Source organism: Dendropsophus ebraccatus, chromosome 9 (assembly GCF_027789765.1).
Source record: "Dendropsophus ebraccatus isolate aDenEbr1 chromosome 9, aDenEbr1.pat, whole genome shotgun sequence".
Classification (NCBI taxonomy): Eukaryota; Metazoa; Chordata; class Amphibia; order Anura; family Hylidae; genus Dendropsophus; species Dendropsophus ebraccatus.
Window position 1 is genome coordinate 52,225,073 of NC_091462.1, and position 19,547 is coordinate 52,244,619.

The 19,547-nt window shown below is 42.1% G+C and overlaps 1 protein-coding gene across 1 annotated transcript; it reads left to right on the forward strand.

Annotated features, from left to right (window-relative positions):
- The first annotated feature begins 6,395 nt into the window (after positions 1 to 6,395).
- LOC138801769 (uncharacterized) lies at positions 6,396 to 7,049 on the forward strand. The gene has a single exon (XM_069984866.1). It carries the CDS (start codon positions 6,396 to 6,398, stop codon positions 7,047 to 7,049), a length of 654 nt encoding a protein of 217 aa, XP_069840967.1.
- The last annotated feature ends 12,498 nt before the right edge of the window (positions 7,050 to 19,547 follow it).

The following is a 19,547-nucleotide window of genomic DNA, read 5'->3' on the forward strand; positions in this document are numbered from 1 at the left end:
AACTTGTGTCGTGTACAGTACCTTAGTTATTATTGTGTAGCAATCAGTGGTAGAGGAACAGCAACCTAGCATAGAAAGGATTAGTGCTGGTGTTCACCGCAGCCCCTCACAAGTGGAATTCTAGCCAGACATGGCTAGGATAGCAGAGGTAAGGAGAAAAAGACAATAGTCCCTCACATTGGCTCTGGCCACCTGGCCAGGCCCTGGAAAAATCTCCTCAGTAGGTTCTTGGCATACATACTTGCTAATACAATATTCTGACTAGATCTCATCTGAACCCAACTCCAATATATATACCAGCCCTTTGGGGGGGGGGGGGGGGGGTCTAATTGGGCAAAGGGACAGGATAATCCTCTGTGATAGAGAAGTGACCCCTGAAGTATCTGGCTGAGTGATTGGTCAGGGTGAAGAGGCAGCAGACAGTGGCATAGATTACAGACAATCAACAGAGAGATCAATTAACCCTTGTACAGTTTACCTTCAACTGTGCAAACAGTACAGTGACATCTGGTGGCGGGAGCAACATTCTACAGGCTTCAGCCCTAGAGCCTATAACACATAGTACCAACCTATAAATGCGGATACAGCAGCAGTGGACACCCACTAGGGGACACTGCAACAGCCTGCTGAGCCAATCACTGGCCAAGATAGGAGAGCTTTAAGGGACTATCAAAGATAGTTGAGTGCTGTATGACAATCTCCTGCCCATATACAGCCACCACACCATTCATACAGGAGCTTTGGGAGACCCATTCTTGAGATCACATGGGTATGGGGTCCCACCAAGTCCCCCCCACACACACACACCCCACCACCACCATCAGCAGCACCACAATCATACTTGTGTCCACTATCCTATGGTTAGGGGATAAGTCGTAATGGTGAATAAAAAGATTTAAAATTAACAATGTTGTCATTAAAGTAATTTTCTTTCTGTTTTGCTGTTGGTGTGACTCATGAAAGTGAAATATACATTTGTCCTGAAGTTCTAATGATTAAGACTCACTGATGACATATTCAGGGTGTCACTGGTCATCTCATTTAACAACTTAGATGTCAGCTCATCTAGTTTAATGTCGCCATCTGTTGCATGTGTGAATGTGGACATTTTTTATAAGAAATGAGAAATAGGAACTGGCAGAATATAACAGAGTATCGATATTTAGCTGCTGTTTTAGATTTTACTGCGATGTGATGACAGATCTGTCAATTAGAGGAGCAGTCTAGATATGGTGTCTGTTTGAGGCCAGAAGTTGTAGATAATTAAATGTGGATTTACAGTGCTGAGTGGCTCCATTCATCTCCTATTCTGAGAGGAATCCTATATATCTATATATTCAAGATACAAAAAAAACTACTCTTCAATATTCTAATTAATTTCTTATTAAATATTCACAATTTTTCCTAATACAAAGATCAAGAGTCCAGATGTAGTGAATTTGTTACAGATTTGCGTCTGGACTTAAGCTAAATCCCCTGTGTAGACACAGATTTAAATGATACAATTCTGCCACCATTAAAGGGACCGTAGGAACTTGCTTATGGCTGTACAGTGAATCCATAGGCATAAACTTCCTGTAGCTGTGGCAGAAAGCAGCCTTTTTGTTTTTTATCATTTAAATATATCAATATGCACAGGGTTTGGAACTTACAGAAAAATAGAGCACCAACCACAGTAAGGCCAGGTTCAGACTATGTAACTGTGCGGCTGTATTTGCGGCTGTAATTGTGCGGCGGTATTTTTGGTGGTTCATGCGTACGCTGGAAAGTATAGGATATACGGCTGCACAGTGCACACTATGTATGAATCTACGGCCCGATCGTAAACGGACCCGTAAAAAATTAACAAGACCATTGTTTGCGGCTGGACATGCGGCCGAGGATTGACAGGCGGTCCGTACGGAGTACTTCAAAAATAGCCGGCAATGATGCCGAATGCCGATGCCTCTAATAGTTAATATATTAAATTAATAAAACACATTTTCTTTGTAATAAAGTCCCTTTCGTTGGTCAATAATTTAATTCTAACGAATCCATCATTTGGCAATTAAATATACTGTTAAAAAATAAATATATATATATAAATATACATTTATTTATATATCTATTTATTTTAACAGTATATTTAATTGCAAAATGATGGATTAGTTTAAATTTAATTAGTGAACAACGAAAGGCACTTTATTACAACGAAAATGTGTTTTATTATTTTAATATATTAACCATGAGACACATCGGCATTAGTGCAGAGGATCGCAAACCCCGGTAATAGCAATTCATGTAAACTGTGTTCCCTGCTTTCCCAGATGCATCCAGAGGTGTTTGCATCACTTTCTTAAAATTTTATTTGTTATTTTTAGTTGAACCAGATTTCCAAGTAAATGACCGTATGTTTTGAGCCGCATGTCTATTTTTTCCCACAGCCGGAGTTTCATCCGCACATTTACAGCCGCATAAAAAATACAGCCGCACAGTTACATAGTGTGAACCTAGCCTAAAGGCATATTAGAAATTTAAAGGGGATCTGTCAGCACTCATGCCCTACCCGAGATGCTGACAGTGTGCTGTAGTTAATAGTCACCTAGTGAGTTACCTTTTGGTAATTTGTCAGTGGAGGGGATAATGCACAATCTCAGGTCTCCTATTATAGTGAAAAGTCAATGAGGAGTTGTGGCTCAGCATTTGTGCCACACTCTAGCATGCCTCACTTCTTCCTCCTCTCTCTTTTTTATGAATAATCAATGCTGCCCAACCTGTTGCTCACTCACAGTCTACCTACAGAGGAATAATCTGCAATCAGATATAGTTGAATCTCTATGCCTGTCTAAGTTGGAGCTGTGGTCCAGGGGTAATTAACATGTTTAGAGAGCTGCAACAGCTCTTGGGTTTGCTTTTTCTGATAGAAATGAAATATAGTTATTTATTTTTTCTCAATATTGTATCATTTTTTTAAAGTGCAAAGAATTTCTAATCAGGGCCAAATTAGTTTTAAAATTCAGTTTTCTTACACAATGAAACAATTAGTATATTTCATTTCCATCACGGGATTTGAACCCAGGAGGAAAAAAAACTGTTAGTCTCTAGACAAGAACCCTTAGACAAGTTACCCCTAAACCACAGCTCCAACAAAGTAAAGCCTGGAGATATATCTGATTGCAGATCATTCCTCTGTAGGCAGACACTTACAGACAGCACGAGGGAGCAGGAGGCCGGGCAGCATTGATTATTCATGAAGAAAAGGGAGGAGGAAGAAGTGGTAAGGAGTGCCAGCTTGAGGCACAAATGCTGAGCCACAACTCTTAGGGGCCTATTCCACGGAGCAATAATCGGCCGAATCGGAATAAAGAAAACGATCAGCCGATGATCGTGTTATCAACTGATCGTTTATTTAGGCCCAAACCTAAAATCATCGGTCATCCACCGCGCACCGCGGCGATTGAAGCAGCATACATTACCTAGCAGGGCTTCTCCTCCGCTCCGTCTTCATCACGGTCCCACGCGCAGCAGCAGCTTCGGTGCCGCCTGACTGAGCTGTCAGACCACTCAGCCAATCACAGGCCGGGACCGCCACGGCCAGTGATTGGCTGAGTGGTCTGACAGCTCATTCAGGCTGCTCTGGAGTTGATGCTGTGAGCGGGACCGGGATGAAGACGGAGTGGAGGAGAAGCCCTGCTAGGTAATGTATGCTGCAAGGACATCAGTAACGATGTCCCTGCAGCCCTCACTAAACGATCATCGAGTTGTGGAATAGGCCCAGTAAAAGAGCGCTGATGTAGCAGATCAGCGATCGTTTACATTATTGATCAGCCCATGGAATAGGGCCCTTGCTTTTCATTAGGATACCTGAGATTGCACATATTCCATATTCCACGGACAAATTATTAAAAGGTACCATGCTCACTAAGGGACTGCTTGCTACAGCACACTGCCAGCACTGTCAGGTAGGGCAGGGTGCTCACAGAATCTCTCTTTAATGTAGTTTTTCTACAAATGACATTATCACCTGCATACACCACTGGGGCTCCCATGATCCAAGCAATGGGGGTCTTTGGCACCCCTCCAGCTCCTCCTCACTCTACAGCCACAGAATTTGAACAGAACTGCTTTTGTACAGTAAGGATGAAAACAATATACCAGGAAATAGTGTGATAGCAGCTTTACCCATCGCTTATGCCCAGGTAGGCTTTCCACAATATTAGAGAGACAAAATTTTCACCAGGACTCCAGTCTTCATATAAAACATTCCATTCCATATAAAACCATTAAACATTCCAAATTTGGGTTTACAGTACAAAAACTGCATATCATCATGGCAGAAAAATACAAGGTTCACTAGCGCGTTTCAGCTCTCAAGGAGCCTTACTCATGGCTCATATATAATGGGTGCCATTATATATATATATAACCCCTGGTCCACAACTTTAGCTACCTTGTCACATGGCCACAGCAAAGCATGCTCACATTAGATATTGCCTAGGACTTGATATCCCCGAACCCGGGTTCAGGACGTAACGAGTAGAGTGTCTTGACCCCACTCAGCTGACCACACTCTATTTGTGAATACTCCTTGGTAGATCCTTTTTGACTCAGGTCATCACTTGGATATATGGTTATTTATTTATCTATTTATTTCTTCATTTATGTATATTGCACTTTGAGGGCTTATGCACTTGCACTTTGTATATATGTATGTATAAAGTTTTTTGGTATATATATTTATTCTTAGATGTGTGTATTGCATACATATGTATTGTATAGAGTGTTGGCTTTAATATAGCAGCTGAGTACGGGGAGGTAGGGATACTATGTATCGTAAAGGGTCCCTCCTGGATATAATTTGGTGTTTTAAGTGTTTTTAATTTAGGGTTTATATAGGGTTGTTTTGTGTATGTACAGATATATGAATAAAGATTATGTATACTTATTTTTGAATTGATATTTGTGTGCTTGGTGAGTTTTGACATACCTCTGTTTCTTATATTCGGATTAGTGCACACTATGAAGCGAGCGCCTCCGGCCGCTTGCTTCATAGTGTGTAGTGGCAAGTTCTGATGCGGGCGCACGCTGATGCGCCCACATCAGAACTCTACGGCCATATAGATTATTCGGCCGGTACTGCAGGTACTGGGATGATCTTAGTAGAGACCGGCCGTTCTGTGACCCGTCTGGGTCACAGAAAGGCCGGTCTCATACGCCATGTGAACATGGCCTAACACTTGACATAATGTATGCTATTCTCTTGCTTCTAGGGAAAATATGTCTGACATATGGCCCTGGACTGAGCACTATGTGGCATCAGACTCACTGCGGTTCCATAGTACATACACATGACTTCCAAGTAAACAAGCAAACATTTTGATAATATTTTAGCTCAGATTCAGTGACCCACTTCACTCCTCTATGTGTCATACATATCTGACTAGTGATGAGCGAATACTAAAATGCTCGGGTGCTCGTTACTCAAGATTTCCCAATACTCGAGTGCTCGTTTCGAGTAACGAACCCCATTGAAGTCAATGGGAGACTCAAGCATTTTTGCAGGAGACTCAAGTTCGGTAGAGGGAAGGTCGTGTGAAAACCTGTCAACCTCAGAAATGGATGGAAACACAACGGAAATGGACAGGAAACAGCAGGGCAGCATGTATGCATGCCTCTGAGGCTGCCTAATGGCACCATTATGCCTAATTCTTTGCAACAGCCTGGTTAAAACAGAGGTAGGCATATGGACCACCCAAAAACTCAGCCTGACACAGCATGGCAGTGAGAACACAGGGAACCATTAAAACAGAGGTAGCTTATCATGAACCAGCCAAAAATTCCGCCTGACACAGCATGGCGGTGAGGACAGAGTGAACAAGGGAGAAGCGGTAGCCAATGAGCCTCCAAAAATTAGGACAGACACTGCATGGCATTGAGCACACAGAGAACCATTAAAAGTGAGTGAGGAAGCAAGTGAGCCTCCCAAAAATTAGGCCAGACACTGCATGGCGCTAGTGGCTGCACCTATACACACTCTGTGACACACCCTCCATGCAGAGGGTGGATACAGCGGGAAGACCACCTGGAAAACTGAGATACAGCCTATGGCTGTGGCTGTATCCCGGTTTTCCAGGCGGTCCTCCCGCTGTATCCACCCTCTGCACGGAGGTTTAAGACAGCGGGAATCATTGTCGAGAGTCCGGGTTCCTACGAACCCGAACCTCAACAGGTTCGGACCATCCCTACCTTAAAGCTTTAAGCCTAAGCCCTTCCTAGCACCCCTCCCTGCCCAGGTCCACCCCAGCCCCCTAACGCAAACCTTTCCAACTGCCTTTCCCAGCCCAGGCCCACCCCAGCTATGTTATGTGGACCCTCCCATCTCCCTTCCCAGACAAGGCCAGGCCCAGCTCCTTGACATGGACCTCCCTGGCACCCTTACTAGCCCAGGTGTACCCAAGCCCCCTAACACTAAGCCTCCTTCTGCCCTTCCCAGCCCAAGTCCACCCCAGCCCCGTTACATGGAGCCTCCCAGTCCAGGCCCACTTCGACCCAGTAACACGGATTCTCCCAGTACCCTTCCCAGCCCAGGCCCGCCCCAACCCCCTAACACGAACCCTTCCATCGCCTTTCCCATCCCCCTAACGCAGACCCTTTCAGCTCCCTTCCCAGCCCAGACACGCCCCAGCCCCCTAAGGCGGACCCTCTCGACACCCTTCCCTGCCCCTCTTGGTGCCCTTCCCAGCCCAAACCCGCCACAGCTCCCTAACGTGGATCTTTCTGGTGCCCTTTCAGGCCCAGACCCTCCCCAGCACCCTAACAAAGACCCTCCCGGCTCTCTTCCCAGACCAGGCCCACACCGGCCCCTTAACATGGACCCTCCCATCGCCCTTCCTAGCCCAAGGCCATCAACGCGGACCCTCACGTCACCCTTCCCACCCCATCCACCTTACGCGGATCCTCCCAGCACTTTTCCCAGCACAGGCCTGCCCCAGCCCTCTAACACGGACCCTCCTGTCGCCCCCAACTCAGGCTTGTCTCAGCCTGTTTACTTTATTGATCTGGCTTTCTAATATGGCCCTATGACAGAAAGTAGTGCCTCAGGGATCCACAGCAGTAAAGTAAAATGGATATTTGCTCCTCTGCAAATGCATTATGGCTGGGTTCATACAGTGTGAAATAAAAATAAGTATAAAAAGTGCCAGTTTTTTTTCAATCTCATAATGTGTTTTATTAAATCCCATACACTTTAATAAAACGCATTATTGATTTAAAGGAACTATTAAGAGATAAATGCCGAATATATAGAATATTTTGAACTGCATTACTGCTACAATCACCTTGTATATAAAACTGAGGATCTTAGGCAGAAGAAGATTATCAGGTAAAGCAGTGCTTGTATACAGAGCCTGGTGATAGGTATTGTGTGCTGACCCTGGTCATATTATTCCAGAGATTCTATGGTCTGGTAGGTAAGAATATGCAAAGCCTGATTACAGAGATTATATCAACATTATATTATGTCCATGTTCAGCTGATATACTGTTGCCTTCAGATTAGGATAATGTTAGAGCTGATATCAAGCTTATGCCAACAAAAATAGGTTTCTTTCAATTTTTTTTCCTTTGGTGACCTATCACAAATGACATAACAGTTTAGTTTTTTTGTTCAGATTCTGATAAGCAAAACAATTAAAAGAATGAATACTTACACCCAAGGCTGGGACTACTTAGTGTTTTCGGCTTTGTTGCAATACAGTGATGGTGCTATGGTAGGGCTAGGGTAACAGAATGGGGTTGTGTTGCGTTATTGTAGAATTGTAGAATTTATCAATTCTGTATATAGGTATATGAAATGAAATTACAAGAATCCTTTATATAACATGAGTCAATATGCTTACTTGCAATGGAAATCTCACTTGTCATACCCATGGGCATATCCATTGCATTACAGCTACAATGTTTGATTGAGTCTAAAAGATACTGATCATCAGAACTCAAGTTATTATATTCAGTATGTATTTTTCATGCTTAGCTTCAGTTTTTCTTGTGTATAAACCCCAAGCAATAATTTAGAATCTGTGAAGCATAGTCCTGGAAATATACTGGGGAACGAACTATAATGTTGGATGTTACATATAGAAATGATGTAACTGTTCTGCAGTTTGTTACTAAGCTACAGTACATTGATCATTCCTGATAAGCCCAGTGACCCAGTCATTCATCACGTTCTTGTCATCTTCTAGCATGATGTTAAGCCATTTGTGCCTTCAGCAAATTCTTAAATAGAAGAAGATTTAGTACATAGATCAGCAGTTAGTCCATGGGCACAAAGCAGGAGGGGGCTGATAGATGGCCATATTATACGTTGTCAGCAATGCTTGCAATCCCTATGAAGAGAATTGAATCATATAGTAGTTAGTCCAGCCTGTTGAGTTTAATTCATAGAACAGCCATAGAACAGATGTTTAGAGGATTGGTAGGTCTTCATTCAGATTTCATTTAACCACTTGGATAGCGGCCAGGGTGTCTGGTCCTCTGCAGAAGGTCACCAGAATGTAATTATGTTAACACCTACTGTATATATAGTGCTGACATCCTCTTATATCTCAAGGCCTCGCTATATCTCAAGTGCACATTACTGTATTCCTATTCTAACTCTTATATGGCTATATATGGCTTATTGACACTTCTAGTATTCTACCTCTGGGTGCTTGACTTAATACGCCGTACCCAGTAAATAATTGTCAACGTTCCCTGTGACAAACACTGAAAACATATTGTCTTTTGCTGCGAGTTTTCTTGTGTAACTACGTTAGGAATAAATGATAATAATTACATTCAATCAGTTCCCACGCAATTTTCTGCCTACAACTTAATGCGAAAACAGATTGTGCAAGATATTCCCAAAGAGAGCGAGGCAAAGATGGAAAAGGAAAGATGAGAAAATGCATCCATCTCTGGCGTGTGCAAATAAAGTTTGATTTCTTATTGCTTTTGGCGGATTTGTCCTATTTTGCTCAATGTTTTACAAGGTTTTTATTAAAAAGACAAGCATGGCATTGTTTATTGAAAAGGTTGAGGAAACACTGGGGGGATGGGGTTATTCTGTCTGTGTTTGCACTAGCTATCTTTTAGACAGGCTTTGTGTATTTACTGTATGACTTTAACTTCATATTAAGTCCAACTCGTTGTTTGGTGCCTACACTACACAGTGAACGGGGCAGGAACCTGTAAGTTCCATTCATTGTATAGTGGTGTTGTTGTGTTACTGCAGCTTAAATGCAATTCAGGTAAATAAATGAATGGAGGATCCAATATTAACCTTTTAATGCTGCAATGTAAAGCATTTGCGCCATTTAAGTGTGTCAGTGACAGGAGCGGCACGTGTCACTGACCAATAAGAACCCCTGATGTGGGACTCCTAGGGTTAAACCATGCCCCGACCAAGTGTCCTCCATAGGCATATGCAGGCTCAGTGGTGAACACTGGGGGTGAGGCATGGTCACATGCTCCTTCATGTCAGCCATCTTATGGACAGACTCACCACAGAGCAGGACAGCACAGTCTTATTTTAGCTCTATGAGGTACACAGGGAGCTGCTGTCAGTATATAGAGTGAGTACACTTACTAATACTGTACACTAACCAATTTCACTATAAAGTGGCCAACCCCTTTAATGTGTTATAGAAAAGGCTGACTAAAATAACTGTAAAGAAAAAAAGAACTTTGAAAGGTGTGTAAGATAGAACACCATTTGGTTTCAGTCTCATAGACAAATTGGCATTATTCTAGGAATATTGCCAAGTTCTAGCACTATGCCTCCTCAATGACCACTTTCCAGATCCATTGCTTTGCCTCTCCTTCGTATAACTTACAATTATTAATCAAAGTCTGGAAGAAGGCCAAGTGCACAAGCGGCTGGAATTAAAGTTTTTGCACATTCTAAATGCTCCGTGTATTTAATAATCAAACCACAGGGGACTGGAGAACAAGGAAAGGTCTAGATAAGCCACAGATAGCTCTTTCCGCATGAGTACTGTTTGGATCTTAGTGCTTCTGTTAAAATTGAGACACCTTTCCAATTAGAATGAATATTATGTAAAGGTGTATAATCTGCCTCTCGAAATAAAAGGGAATAAAAGCACAGATGTGGATAGAGGTTTTTGTATTAGAAACCTTTCCCTCACCCAACCCACACCTTTGTAGATCATACATTCTAAAGGGGATTCAGAAACCAGGAATATATTACAGAAGACTCACATCGTGGTCATAGATGATCAAGAAGGCATCTTAAAGGAAATGAAATGCTGATATTCACTGTGCAAATTACTTTTTATAGGACAACTACAGAGCAGGAGGAGGAACATATATAAAAAATTGTCATCGCCAAGAAGAGTCCATCTCAGAAGTGGGGGAAGGAGTGTGTAGTGGGGGGCCAGAAGACTCTGCAGGAAAAGGTTAGGTACGAATATGATGTCGTACAAACCCAAAGTTTTAGCTGGTTTGCTCATCTCTAATGGGAGTGCGGTCTGGAGTCCATCATCCTACATGTGACCTCCTAGGTGCAGTAGTTGCTATTCACTGTGGCATCTAGGGGGTAAACAAGTGATCTTCCATGCTGCCTGCTTTAATTTAACACACAGCGATATCACAGTGCAGAGGTCATGTGCATAGTGATGTCACAGTACAGGAATCAATCTAGAAAATGAGGGAGCTCACCTTGATTCAAAGAAGAGAAGGGGTGCAGCTAAGTGTCCAAAAACAAACCATATATAAAAAGAAAAGCTGGACACTATATAATGCAGCGCATACCACTATGTACAAAAATATAACAATTTTTATTAGGACATACAACAAGACACCACAACATACAGTGATTAAAACAATTAAAAAACCACATAGGTATATGAAAAAACTAAGTAGGGGGACAAAATAATCCCCTACTTCACCAGGGAATCAAGCAATTTTGTTTATGCTCCACATGATCAAGTTTTAGTATGACATAGACAACAAGCATGGCTTCAGGGAATAATCACCCCCAAAAATACAGACAATAACTGATCAATAAGAAGACAAAGTGCTAACATGCAAGTGCGCAAGAAAAAAATTCACTGTATCCTTGTAAACACCAAATGGAAATCTTTAGTGAAAAATAGAAGCCAAACCATATACATTACATAAATCCTATTTCATGGGAACAGATGCCCTGGTGTAGACCCAACGTGTGACGTCACACACAGTGACTTCATCAGGGGTGTGTGAAAGATAATGGACACAGTCATGTAGTGTACATGCTGTCCAACCCTTCCATATCGGTGTGTCCTCAACCAATGCAACCTCTAAAGTTAAATCCCCTGCTCCCTGATCCATGTCCCTATTGGATTCAATGGTGATGGTTGCATCCCTCTATAATTGTGGAGTCACATTGTTTGCATTCTTAGGCTGGGTTCACACTACGTATATTTCAGTCAGTATTGTGGTCCTCATATTGCAACCAAAACCAGGAGTGGATTAAAAACACAGAAAGGCTCTGTTCACACAATGTTGAAATTGAGTGGATGGCCGCCATTTAATGGCAAATATTTGCTGTTATTTTAAAACAACGGCTGTTATATTGACATAATGGCAGTTATTTACTGTTATATGGCGGCCATCCACTCAATTTCAACATTGTGTGAACAGAGCCTTTCTGTGTTTTTAATCCACTCCTGGTTTTGGTTGCAAAATGAGGACCACAATACTGACTGAAATATACGTTGTGTGAGCCCAGCCTTATGGTGTGTCTACACAGAGAGATTTATCTGACAGATTTTGGAAGCCAAAGCCAGGAGTGGAGGAGAAATCTCAGTCTTTTCTTTATGACCTGTTCCCTGTTTAAAGTCTGTTCCTGGCTTTGGCTTAAAAAATCTGTTAGATAAATCTCTCTGTGTAAATGCACCATAACTGGTAAAAAGCCAAAGTGTTATGAAGGCAAAAGATAGTCATTTATCCATGGACCAACTCACCCAGATATACACAAGCCAAAAAGACAGAAATGGCTGCACATCGCACCCATGGCTGACACGAAAGCTTATTCAGCTACATTTAAAACCAACATCAGAATATTGCCATATTGCCTCATGTACCACGTGCAGGTCTGCTGATACACGAGTCCCTAACCAAAAAACATCACTGTGTCGGTCAGCGACCACAATCCCCGCATAGCGTGCGCAAGCAGAGAAGGGGGGCCACGGAATGGCCCTGCAACCCCATTGTCACAGGACCAGACCCTAAAGGGCACCCCCCAGACCCCGCAGGCGCCACCGGCGGGAAAAAATGGAAGCCAAGCAACACAAGTGTGAACAAGCTCTTACCTCTCTCCATTCCTCTGCAGGTAGAATGGGAGAATACTAGGAGATCCTCCCCTTATGTACACAGGTGCTTCCTGCTAATTTGGATCACATGGGTCTTACAAAGCACGAGTGCTAGCCACAATGAAAAAAGGGACAGAATACATAAAATATGCACAAGCTAAAAAGACAGAAATGGCTGCACATCGCACCCATGGCTGACACGAAAGCTTATTCACATATTCATATTTATATGTGCTTATTCACTGAGTGCACATGGTTTTAATCCCTCCTGTCTTTTCCCATTCTGTCTGCAGCAGCTATGGTGAGCGCAATACCTCATCTAGACTTGTGCTGTTTGGGGGCGACCTTCTCCGCCGGCGGTGCTGGCCGGGTTCTGGTGTGGTGTTTTTGGGTCTGGTCCTGTGGCATGGGGCTCGCAGGGCCGTCCCATGGCCCCCGTTCCCTGACTGTGCACGCCTGCGGGGTTGGTAGTCACTGACTGGCACGGTGTGGACTTAGTGTAGGGACCCATGTGTATCAGATACCTGCACGATGGTACATGGGGCAGTATGGCTTGATCAATTCATACACAAAATTCTGATGTGTTTTTTATTTAGCCTAGGGGCACTAGTATCAGCCATAGGTGTGAGGTGCAGCGCTCTTTTTCTTCCCTCACCCAGATATACTGTAACTGAAGGCTGCAAAAAGCATTTGTTCTAATCTAAATGCAGGTAAATATTACTTCAGCAATTATCACCCTGATTACTGTACAAAACGGTGTGTGATGTGCGGAATGATCTTGTGACAGGATGCTAATTGTGTAAAAGCTCCTAATAAATAGGATGACAGGGTGCATTGTGATGCTGAATGATTCGGAGGAATACATTATAATTACTTTGTATTTCTCAATCCATTTGCAGCAACAATGTTACTTTATGTCTTACTATAAGGTATGTGTGTTTCCTCTGGACTTCAGAGAAGGATTATTATTGCAGATTTTCCCGGAGGATTTTGATCCCTGGCGCCTTTAATCAGTCTCCATTCAAGCACTCCATTAATTGCAGCCCTTTGAAAATCCTTCCACGTTCACAGCTGCAGAATAATTAGAGGGAAGGCTTTCACCCCAGTCTGTGAATTAGAGCAGAGCTCTATTTACACAACACGTAGACACACACACACACTTCTTGTCATCTTCATTCCGCAACATAAGGTTGTCACTTTTATTAACTCTCTCAATGCGAATTCACTGTCACGTACAGTGTATCAAGAACCACAGATATAAGAAAGTGACTAGTAACTTAGAGTAAGGTGCATTATTTAGTTCTTATATAACCGCACTTTACTTACATCTTTTTTTCTAATTATTAAGTAATTCTATTAAGTATAATACTGAATACAATACAGAATGCAATTGAGACTTGTTATCACAAAAAGTGATAGAGTATTTAAACGGGAACTCCAGGTAGAGGTTAAAAAAAATGAACCTTCTACAGAAGCATATAGGATTACTTACCTATCTATCCTAGTTTTTAAACTACCAAAAATCCATTCGTTTTTGTTTTTGTTTTGGGGGGGGAGTTGTTGTTCTGTATTGTGTTTCTGTACTTCCTGGTTGAGCAGTTCCCAGAATGCAGTACTGGTTCCAGAATGCAATGCTTTCCCTCGGCTGTTCATCACAGTGCCCACCCTGCCCATTCCCCGCCCAAATTTGTTGCAGAACATCTAGGCTGTGTTCACATGCGTCAGTTTCACTGTGTTACTGAATTATTTGCAGTACTTTATCATTTCAATGAAGTTTCAGCACCTGCTTCTGGCCGTTCAGTAGAGATAAGCAAACCGGTTCAGCCCGTATGGGATCCGGTTCGGATTTTTCCAAAAATCCAAGTCCGATCGGATTCGGATTTTTGGAAATCCGCTCCGATTTTTTTTTTCTTGCTTTCTAAAATGGCTGCCGCCATTCTAGAAAGCAGGAAGTGTTCCGGGCGGGAAAAGCGCTTTCCCATGATGCCCAGAACACATCCAATCAGCAGGGATCTTACACTAGCCCACCCCCTGTGTGACGTCGGTATTGCTTTAAAAGGAGCGGTCACATGACCACACCACGCAGTCTGCACAGAGAGAGGAAGGAGGTTGTTACTGGCTGCAGTGCACACAGCTTGTGATTATCAAAACGCTGCTGGTGCTGCTGCTGTTGTGTACTACACACTACTGCAAAGATATTGTAGGAAAAGAATTGAAAGATTAGGAAAGTGGAGAGGAGAAACACCTAGTGATTGAGAGAGCAAAAGATAGATAGATTAGGCATAGGACAGCAAAGGGTGCACGGAACAAAAACGTGCTGTACAGGTATACAAGTCCTATACTTCCTATACACACACAATGTGAGACAGAGGCATGGAATATTTGTCTCCTAAGGTGGAAGAGCAGTGGGAGCAGGAGACAATGTGAATTGGCACATAGGCCATTTTTCTTCACTTCCTGGATTTCAAACAGCTAACAGTGTGGCAGAACCGTACAGATATGGTAATACATTATATAGACACATCTATATAACTTTTAATGTACTTTTAATAGAAAACAAGTTTTCCTTATGTGGAGTTTCCCTTTAAAAGTATAGGAATTTGTATGCACCCACTTTTCTTATAAATACACACACATACACACACACATATATTTTCCCAGATATGTTTACATTCCATATTATAACTTTTCACTATAGCTGATTTAATGCTGATTAAAGTGGAAACAGAATGGCAGTGACTGTACATACTACTCTAGACCAAGACTTCTCAAACTTTTTATTCTCAGGCCTCACCTGACGATCCATGTTGATGCTGGGGCCTCACCAACAAACACAGGCTACTACTATCCCCAAGCAGAACCACAGTGCAGAAATAAATAGTGCTCTACCTGTAGTAACCCAACACCACAATGAAGCAATAAATTCTGCCCACTGTAGTTACCCAACACCACAGTGCAGAAATAAATATTGCACCACCTGCAGTAATCTAATACCACAGTGCAGCAACAAATATTGCTTAACCTTTAGTAAGAGAACACCGGAGTACAGAAATCAATGCTGCTCTATCTGCAGTAACCCAATATTACAGTGCACCAATACATACTGCTCCACCTGCACTAATTTTACATCACAGTGCACCATAATATACTACTCCACCTGTATAACCCAACACCACACTGCACAAATACATACTGCTCAACCTGTAAACGGCACCGCAGTGCAGCACTCCTGTCCCCATAACCCACCCCTCTACTCACTTTGCAGTTTACACACATAAGCAACGCAAACATAAGCCACAAAAACATGAGCAGGTTAACCCTTCTTACACTCCTCCTTCCTGAAAGCTCCCTCTTCCCTGATTACCCTATTTTCTGTGTGTGCGTGTGGAATTCCTGGAACTTTCAGAGCAGCATATAGTGTTCCTGGCGCGGTCAGAGCGATGTGTATCTACTGGCATTATGCACTCTGATACATGATATCATAAACTGCTTTGACATGAAAAGTATAGGATAGGAAGGTAGAGGGCAGTTTGAAGGAAAGTTCAGAGAAAGAAGCATCCATGTCACTGCTGCACATACCACCCATGAAATACTGCCCATAATACTGCCCCATAAAGTAGTTGCCCGCACACAGTGGTTCCTTCATTATTTTCCCCCATAGGTAATGCCATAATAGTGCCCCATATATTAGTTTATTTCCCAATAGTTCCCCATATAGTAGTTAATTTCCCAATAGTTCCCCATAAAGTAGGTAATTCTCCCAATAGTGCCTGTGTCTGTCGAAAACAAAAAATATAGTTTGGGTCCAGTCAATGACTGGTTCAGTGGGCATTCTATCAACCAGGTCATGGCATCGCAGGAGCAGGAGATTCATTATGGTAACACCCCACTACCACCACCTGCACCGTATTTTTTGTATTTGTTGGAGTTTTCCTTTAATTCCCTCAATAGTGCCTCACAAATATTTAATTCCCTGAATAATGCCACAATAGTGCGCACAAATAGTTAATTCCACCTCTATTGCCACATAGTTTCACCAGGTACAGAGCTGCAGACACAGGGAGATAAGTGATAGAGAGCTAAAACGAGTGATGCCCTTTGTCTTTGCCGACGGCCATTTGTAGAGTTATAAAATAGCATTTTTCCTTGGAAGCTAAAGTGCCACAGAAATTATGCTGAGCTACAGCATGCATGCCTCTTCCCTCCCACACCGTTCCTGTCTTGACTGATCGATGTACAAGGCTGAGACTCCAGCCCTGTGTGTCAATTAGACCCGAAAGGAAGAGGTGGGGTAGGAGGTGTGCATGCTGTATCTCAGCATCATTTCTGTACTTCAGCTTCCAAGGAAAAATGCTATTTTATAACTCTACAAATGGGCATCAGCAAAGACAATGTAATTTTTTGCCATTATTTCTATATGTGCATATAATCAGCCTCCAAAACCATCCAGCCCAATTGGAAATCCTCCAAGAGTCTCACTGTGTAACTTACTCGGCTATAATATCTGGGAACCATGGTTGACAGTCCAAACGACACTAACCAGGCTGAGAGATGTGGCACTGTGCCTGTGCGAGGAATGAATGTACTAAGCAAATGTACTTCATCAAATGTTTATGGACCCTATGTTACACCAGCACTATGTAAGCAAATTTGCTATACACTCTCTTTAATGCCCCTTATGCCAGATTGTGTTGCCTATATGAGTGCAATTTCTCTTATTCCTATTCTTTGTTTCCTGCTTGAATTGTGTGCTATTAAATACTATTTACTACCGCTCACAGTAGCGAATGGATGTTGCAATATTTTGTATTCTATTGTTTCGCTGTTTGAAAAACGATAAATAAATACTGTAAACAAAAATCTTATCTGGCTCTGATTCTTTATTTTCTTGAATGTTTTTTTTTTTCATTTTTAGTCTGAAAAGCTTTAGTAAAAACATTGTTCTTTTAGCAAACCTACTCAATAGCAAACAAGCGTAAAACAATCAGGTGGAATAAAATAAAATTGTCTTACGTGGTTTGTGTTGTATTTATTATGTGTTTTGGATACTTTTAAGTCTCTTTCACCAAGAAAGCGACATGGCTTTGATGGAAACGAGGTGTGACTTGTATGTGACTTCTTGTGCCAAAAACAGTGCCAACATTGAGGCATAACACTTTGGTGTAAAGAAGTCAAACTAGAAATCTAGAAGTTCTAAGGATGCACCAATTTTACAAAGTCAACATGAACCACTATGATAAATCTGGCATATTTCTTGACTGTCTAGTCTACATTTGCACTGAGAATTAGACAGTATTTGTTTATCTGCCCAGGTCTGTCTAGAAAATAAGATGTCATTTTGATACAATCAGATGATTTTGGCCGACTGGACATAATAAAAGAGCACCCATTGCATGTATATTCTGTTGATCAACAGATCAGATTTCTCTTCTGCTTATGGCAGCTTGCCAACCTTGGCTGTAGGGAAATTCTATTGATACTAGAAAGTCTGTAAACTGCTGGCCTCTAGGAGGACAATAGTGACTTATAATTCCAAAGGACGGATTATAGCTGAGCTTCAAGGTCATGGATGACATGTGGTTAGTCACATGCAAAATCACTTCTTTTTTTTTCTCAACATAATTCCAGTCAAAATAAAAAAACTTAACAATATAGTTGTAAAGTATGTGTCGTCAACTCTCAGCCATTTGTTTTGCAGACCTCTCCACCACGTTACAGATGCAGTGGGGCTGCCACCTAGTCACAGTCAATGTTAATATAAGCCAAGGTCATATTACACTTACAGTTTTTTACTGCTCAAATGCATCTAACATAAAATAAAAAAATAAAGAAGAGCTCTGGGGGAGAATATATGCTTCAACAGAGCCATGGCTGTGGGGGTCCTATGGATCTGAGTAGCCAAAGCTTACTTAAAAATATAGATCAGAGCTTATTTCTTCTAGAGTCACTATGACCTGTAGGAATGAAAACCACCACCTTCATTGATCTATTGAGCGGACTGGTTTACCCTTCTTAGCATCTATAAATGAAATTGTCACTAATCCGATACATAAAGCATAAGGGAGAATGCAGATTGATTTGTACTGACCTTTGTGTAAGCGGCTGATGTACAACTTGGGAGTTTACACTTGATTTTGTCTTAAAATTCACAGAGCTCAAGATGAAGAGGCAGATACAAGTAAAAAGCTTCATCACTGTCATGTAGGCAGAAATCAACCTTGAACTCCAACGATGTTTAATGTGACAGCAATGCAGTCATCAATCCCAGAAATGTTAACTTTACAAAAAACATTCCTGAAACAAGAAACTGCATAAACAGCAGAAAGACGACAGGAATGAAGGCTATGCCTGATACAGAAATAGTCCTATAACTTTATGTCTTTTATATAAACTTTATAGGGGAGATGTATCAAGCATGGTTTAAAGTGAAACTGGCTCAATTGCCACTAGCAACCAATCAGATTCCACCTTTCATTCCTCACAGACTCTTTAGAAAATGAAAGGTGGAATCTGATTGGTTGCTAGGGGCAACTGACCCAGTTTCACTTTACACCATGTTTGATAAATCTCCCCCTATTTTTAAGCATTGGTAATTTCTTTCAAATAAGTGGAGCTTAGATGTCTGTAAAGCCAAGACATCCATATGGGCGTCCGTAATTCATGGCCCATGATTGTGGGCAACCCCTGTGCGCTGTGCAATCATAGTCCATGCACTTGTGATAGGGCCTAGATCATGTCCAATTTATTTGCCGTCCAAGCTCCTGGCAAATGCGTGGACTGTGGCATCCAACGTTATGTAAATAAGTAATAATGATCATGATCATTATTTGCAGCAATCAGTATTAACAGACGGACGCCTTTTCCTGCAATGATCTCATAGTGGGAACATAGCCTACAGGTCATATCTATTCTTTGTTTAACTATCTCTGGTAGTTTTGGTAATTCTTTCCCATTTATACAAGGGTTTCCCCACCCTTTATACACCTATTTGGTCGTCCAATTTCATATATTGATGCCTCCTCATCTGATCTATGGGGTGCTGACTACCACCTGACCTTTACGATCAACTGTTCTGGTGAGCCATGGTGCCTGGAAAACCTCTACTTTGTAAATTGTGTAGCGGTGTGGCCTGCAGCTCCCCAGTATAGGCCGATCAGATATTATTGGCCAAAAGCCAGGAGAGGACAATCTAAAATTGGAATCATGGGATGCTGGC